General features: G+C 44.2%; 1 protein-coding gene across 1 annotated transcript; it reads left to right on the top strand.

The window, feature by feature from the left end:
- The first annotated feature begins 1,014 nt into the window (after nt 1-1,014).
- On the top strand, nt 1,015-5,971 carry LOC124685355 (condensin complex subunit 3). Its single transcript, XM_047219705.1, has 11 exons — nt 1,015-1,214; nt 1,298-1,443; nt 1,552-1,817; nt 2,146-2,231; nt 2,855-3,002; nt 3,429-3,868; nt 4,027-4,538; nt 4,614-4,674; nt 4,769-5,041; nt 5,221-5,482; nt 5,584-5,971. The coding sequence occupies exons 1-11, from the start codon at nt 1,017-1,019 to the stop codon at nt 5,928-5,930; spliced, it is 2,739 nt and encodes a 912-aa protein (XP_047075661.1). The 5' UTR covers nt 1,015-1,016; the 3' UTR covers nt 5,931-5,971.
- Nucleotides 5,972-6,584: the final 613 nt, after the last annotated feature.

Here is a 6,584-nt window from a genome sequence, read left to right as displayed (position 1 = left end):
GTCTATCCAGTGAAACCATTTGCACAGAGGCGGGTGAGACTGCAACACAAACAGTAACATTAAACCAGAAAAATAAAGACCTGCAAATATGCCTAAAAAAATTCTGTCAAAACGGGACCTGGGAGCACGTCTGGATCCGCTCTAAATTTCGTTTTCCCTCTCCACAATTCAAATCTCCCCCAACCCCAAACCCCCACCCGTCCGTCCACCGCTCTCCCCCCCGCACCATGTCGCCAGCCCCCGCCGCCGCCGCGGCCGACGCCGGCGCCGACGAGACGAGACGATTCGCGCGCGAGGTGGCACGCGTGCTCGACGACTGCCGCGCCTCCCTCGCCGTGCACCCGCGCAAGCTCCGGGAGCTCGCGGCGCTCCGCTCCTCCGCCGCCTCCGGCGGCCGCTTCCTCCCCGCCTTCTGCACTGCCCTCACCCCGCTCTTCCAGATCCTCCGCCGCTCCCCCGCCTCCGACCGCGTCGCGCGCTTCGTGGCGGCCTTCGCCTCCGCCTCCGCCTCCGCGTCCGGGGAAGGCGGCGACGGGTTCCTCGAGGGCTTCCTCCGCTTCCTCCTCGTCGGCTCCGCCGCCGCGCACCGCCCCGCGCGCTTCCGCTCCTGCCAAATCATCTCCGAGGTGTGTGTCTGTGTGTGGGGGCCGTGACAGGTTTTCTCCCCATTAGGAGCTACTACTTCGTTTTCCTGTAGATTCACACAAAAAAAAGATGCATGGTTTCGTTTTGGCTAGCTTCAGATTTCAATTTTTTGTACAGTATCATAATTCTTACTGCAGGGCAAACTATGTTAACCATGTGTTGGATTATGTACCTTTTCGCCCGAACCTAATTTTCATCTCTTTCTATCACTGTGCTCGAATAAAACGTTAGTCCGTGAGTTAAACCCCCTTCGATACCTGCTGCCTCCATGCAGAAGATTGCAGTTTGAGCACTTCTTAATTCAAGTAGCGGGACGAGTACCAGTTCCACCTTAATCGCTCACATTTCCAATATTTTTCTCGTAGATTATAATGCAATTGCCGGATGATGCCGAGGTGAGTGATGAGATCTGGGATGAAGTGATTGAGGGCATGAAGGTCCGGGTTCAGGATAAGATCCATGCGATTCGAGTTTTTGCTGTTCGTGCAGTGTCACGTTTTGCGATCGATGAAGATGATGGCGGCATCATCGATATCTTTCTTGAGGCCCTAGAGAAAGAACAAAACGCTGTAAGTCAGATCAATTCAGTACCCCAAATATTACCTTTTGATTTGCTTCTGCATCTGATCGACGTATTGTTTCATTTGAGAAGGAGGTCCGGAAGATGATTATTCTGTCTCTGCCGGCATCAAATGCTACGCTGGAGGCAATCATCGAATCAACGATGGACGTGAATGAATCAGTTCGGAGAGCGGCATATTCTGTGCTCTCAACCAAATTTCCCCTGCAAAGTCTTAGGTGAGCACTTCTTTCCGCTGGAAGTAGAGAAGACAGTTGACCGATTCCTGTTTATGAAATGCGTAACCCTTGCCATGTGAGTGAACTGATGGTTTTGTTTTGGTTCAGCATCAAGCAGAGGACAACTCTCCTCCACAGAGGTCTCTCAGACAGGTCTGTGCCTGTGAACGATGAATGCTTGAAGATGCTCAAGGATGAGTGGCTTGTCAAGCATTGTGCTGGAGATGTCATCGCCCTTCTCAGGTTGCTTGATGTCGAGACTTATGAGTCCGTTGGAGAATCTGTCATGGGGGTGCTCCTCAAGGATGGTGCTGTTCGAGTGCAAGATGGGCATACTATCAGGCACTACTTTACTACAAATCCTGAGGCTGATGGTATATCCCAAGAAAACAACATGCCTGCTATCTAGTTTAGTCTTTGCAGATTTTCGTTAAGTTGAATATGATCATGGTGGAACCTGATTCTTTGAGATGGGACCATCTGATTGCACTTCAGTGAAATAAGTAAACCTGAAACAAAATAATGGAAGCAGCATGCATACCCAAGCAGGCCAAACTGTGCTTTTATTCTCAAAAACCGATTTTCTAGTACAGCCTAATCCAGAAGTATCAATCATTAGGTTTATAAAGTTTGTTGTTTAATTTCCCATTATAATTCTTCTGCTGCTGGTTGATATCATAATCCGCACACTATTTTCAGCAGAACAAGTTTCCAGTATTAAGCTCATGGATGCTGAGGTTGCTCTTTACTGGAAGGTCATGTGCAGGCATTTGCAGGCAGAAGCTCAGGTAAGCATCACTCTGTTTTTGTTTGCTATGCAGCACAATTATTGAACGTTCATAGCATTCCTGCAAGGAGATAGTGATGCATGCAAATATCATTGATTCTCAGTTTTTCAAGCTCAAAAAACTCCTGCAAATCATATAACTATGTTCATGGTGAAACCCACTAGGGAAAATTATACTAGCCTACAAATTTAAGAACCCACTAGGGAAAATTTCTTAGGATTCCAAACCTCCAAAATTTGTACAAAAAGTGTTTGAATCAAATCCTTTTGTGCAACAGAAATGATCTGATGAAAAAATCACTCATCATATGTCAAGGGTTCCCTACGCAATTCAAGTTGACGCATGTTGTAATATCTCGTTAACAAATGTTATTTGGAAACTGAGGCGATGAGAGGACCAACGGTGCTTGCCCAACTTTCCGTACTGTTGTGGTGTAGTTTTGAGCGAGTTTTAAAAATAATTTCTGTTAATATTTAAAAGAAACTTTTGAACTCAGCAAGGTCAAGGTTATGCTACTGATACTGGCTTGTTCATCTGTGAAAATCATCAGCATAAAAATTCAAATATCACCAACGGTTTATTTGGTTAAACTAGATTATTAAGGCTCAGTAATTATTCTTCAGGTCAAAGGCTCAGAGGCTGCAACAACTACAGGAACCGAGGCAGCAGTATATGCTTCTGAGGCATCGGATACAAATGATCTTCTTGAGGGTGTCCTGCCCAGCACAGTTGCTGAGTATGTTGATTTGGTAAAAGCTCACCTTTCAGCTGGTAAGCATGAATACTGGTCTACTTTTTAAAGACTGGCCAGTGAGTAAATCTTCACGAGACTGGCTTAACCAGTCCAACAGCAGGATAAATTATTATATTAAATTTATTCTCAGATTGGTTCAATGTCATTTTTAATTTGTATTCTCTGGAGACCACCCATAATATTACTTGCAAAACTGTCCACAAAAAGACGGTAGCTTAGTTGGTCTGAGTGCAAGCAACCTGGTGGGTTCAGGCAGTGAGCTTGATCCCTGACCGTGACGCTTATTCTTTTCCCAAATTGTCTCAAGAGACAAATGGGACTGGGCCATGTGCCAGTTTTTGTTTTTTTTCCGATTTTCCAACTATGGGTACAAATTACAATATGCTAGCTTTTCTTAAGCCATCAGAAATGGGGCTCATATGTACCTGTTTACTCCATTTCAGGACCAAATTATCACTTTGCGTCACGGCAACTGTTATTGCTCGGTGGAATGCTTGACTTCTCTGATAGCATGAACAGAAAAGTTGCAGGTTCATTTCTGTATGAGCTTCTAATCAGACCTCTTGAACATGAAGTTGATGAAGATGGCAACCAGATCGCCATTGGAGATGGTGTGAGTCTTGGAGGGGACCGTGAGTGGGCGAAAGCAGTCTCAGAATTGGCTAAAAAGGTCCATGCATCTGTCGGTGAATTCGAAATGGTGACTGCCATTGTCGTTGAAGAATTGGCTAGACCATGCAGGGAGAGAACTGCTGATTTCATGCAATGGATGCACTGTCTGGCGGTGACAGGTCTTCTTCTGGAGAATACTTCAACGTTACGAAGCCTGGAAGGCAAAGCAATTGAACCCCCCGAACTGCTTCAGTCTTTGTTGCTTCCTGCAGTAAGTCTGATTGTTATGCAGTCCCCTAGGTGTATAGTAATACTTTATATGCAAATATTACATATTTTTGTAGGTTCAAGTTGGTTGCTTGTGTTTTTAAGGTTCTTGAACTCAGCATTGATTCTAAATTTTCTTACCCTTCATCTTATGTCATGCAGGCAAAGCAGAATCATGTTGATGTGCAAAGGGCTGCTTTAAGATGCCTTTGTCTTTTTGGCTTGTTACAGAATAAACCAGGTACAGAGTTGGTGAAGCAGTTGCGTTTATCATTCATCAATGGACCAGACCTGGTTAGTGCCATGGCATCCAAGGCCTTGATTGATCTTCTGACTTGGCATGGTCCACAAGTATTAGATCAAGCTATTGGCATTGAACAAGATGCTAATGACGGGAAGACTCAGTTTGCTCCTGTGGACATCTCTGATTTGAATGATGATGATCTAAATGTTGGAGTTCTTAGTATTCTATTTTCTGGATTTCATAAAGATGACTGGGAATTCAGCCTAGAGGGTGATAATCACGATAATGTCCCAACCATTCTTGGTGAAGGTTTTGCAAAAGTTCTTCTTCTGAGTGAGAACTATGCAAGTATATCCTCAGACCTGCATCCTGTTATCCTAGCTCAACTTGTGAGATTATATTTCTTGGAGGGAACGAAAGAACTCGGAAGGTCAATTACTCATTTTGCACCCTATATGTATTTACTTCTTTCTTGCAGCAGCCTGACATTCTTTTGTTTATCCAGATTGAAACAGTGTCTGTCCGTCTTCTTTCTGCATTATCCATCCCTTTCAGAGAAGCACAAGGCAAGTTGATAATACATATTGTACAATGTTTTCCAGATATTATTTTTATAAGATTTCAAACTAAAACTACTGACTGTCTATTTCTTTCTTTTAGAGGTGTGTCTCTAGTGCATTTGTGCCACTCATGAGAGCCATGTGGCCAGGTATATACGGTAATGCCGGGGGTAGTGGACCTGTTGTTTCGAAAAGGCGTAAGTATGCAGGACAAGCTGCTCGTTTTATGGTTCAAATGGTACAAACTCCATTATTTTCGATGGAGAGTACAGACCAGGCTACTATGAGTCCTGAAAGCCTTCCGAGTTCACCAAGTCCGTCCGTCGACTTTGACATTAGCGAGGAAGGGCTTGCCATCCGTATTGCAGTGGAGGTACTGTCAATATCCCCGAACCTTGCACATTCTTCTATAATTGTATTGCAACTTTGTGAGGCATGGAACTAATCATCCATTTCACCTGTTGTCTCATGCGTATTACATTAACTTCTCTGGGAATAAAATATGTGCAGAGTTTGTGTGAGAACTGACATCAAATTCTTGGAATGTTCTAGGTAGCAAATTGCCAAGAGAAGAAGAGCGCACCTGGGAAAGCATATGCAGTAGCTCTGTGCAAGGTTGCCGTGCTTCTAAGATTCAGGCAATCAGAACAGAAGGCCATCAAGTGCATGAGAGGATTGGTAAGCACATTGGCTGCTTCAACGTCTTCTGATAAGGAGCTTGTGAAGGAGCTCGCTCAAATGGCATCCAGGCTCAAGTCACTTGATGAGTGCCCAGAAGAAGAATTGCCACAAGATCAAGCTGACGCCATATTCGGTATGTCCGTCAATGTCATACATGAATTAACAGTTGTCTTGATATTCCTGTGATCTCACATTCCTAATGAGTTGTACTTTACCTTGGTGCTGTTGTGTCAGAAAAACTAGGACTGGATGGTGGCATCAAGTTGGACGCTAATCGAGTGGTGCCTCCAACACCAGCACCACGGTCAGTCCGGGCTGCTCCCACCAGGAGAAGAGCTAGACGGGCTCCATCGTCTAGCGATGACAGCGAAGCAGAAGCGGAAGCCGAAGCAGAGAGCTTGAACATAACATCAGTGAGTAGGGTTCCAGCCACTCCTAGCATGACCGCCGCACGTGCTCAGAGGGCAAGCAAGACCGCGGCACTCAGTAAGTTTACTGCTGCGGCTCCTTCTGACAGCGAACAAGACGAGCAGTCTGATGTGACAACTGACGAGGATCCCTCTGACGAGGATTCTTCTTGAGTTTCTGGCGAACTGAGTGATCTCCTGGCGTTCTTGAATGGAAGAACCTAGTAATTGCTATTTAACGTATGCTGATGTATTGTTTTGTACCGTGCCACTAAGTATTGTGCTCGTTTGAACCGTTGCTGTTCAGCTTGCAAAGTTGGATAGTTTATGCTTGTGATCAACGTATGAGGATTCTGTTCATGTATCAACTAAATTGCTTAAAGAGCTCTATTTGAAAGAATATTGCATGTTTGTACATTCGTGTAACATTTTTCAAAAAATGGACATTCGAGTTTGGTGTTTACATATTGAAAATAAGTATTTTCCCAAGAACTTAATTTCATACTCCCTCCGTTCCTTTTTATAGTGCCTATTGTTTTTTGGCACGGAAATTAGCGCAATAGTATTTTTTACACAAGACCTCCTAGCTAAATGATTTGAGATCAACGTAAAATTTGGAAAATCCATATCTTCCTAACTTACCATAACAAATCCCACAAATCTCTCTTATTGATTCTCCATATATGTGCAGCCAAGTTCAATTAAGGAAAGTAAAACATTGCTGCCTAATTTTAAGTAATCGTTGGGCCATACATTAGGAATCTCAATTAATTGTTTCCAATTTTATATGGATTTTTTCTCACGCATATTTTGTGGGAGCTGAACGGG

This window comes from Lolium rigidum, chromosome 1, assembly GCF_022539505.1.
Source record: "Lolium rigidum isolate FL_2022 chromosome 1, APGP_CSIRO_Lrig_0.1, whole genome shotgun sequence".
Lineage (NCBI taxonomy): Eukaryota > Viridiplantae > Streptophyta > Magnoliopsida > Poales > Poaceae > Lolium > Lolium rigidum.
The sequence above is the reverse complement of the archived record's forward strand: the minus strand, read 5'-3'. Positions and strand labels throughout refer to the sequence as shown.

Coding starts and splice junctions, on each gene's coding strand:
- LOC124685355 (XM_047219705.1), top strand. CDS start 1,017: ATGCAATTGCCGGATGATGCCGAGGTGAGTGATGAGATCTGGGATGAA. Junction 3,003..3,428: donor AAAAGCTCACCTTTCAGCTG/GTAAGCATGAAT, acceptor ACTCCATTTCAG/GACCAAATTATCACTTTGCG. Junction 4,539..4,613: donor GGAACGAAAGAACTCGGAAG/GTCAATTACTCA, acceptor TTGTTTATCCAG/ATTGAAACAGTGTCTGTCCG.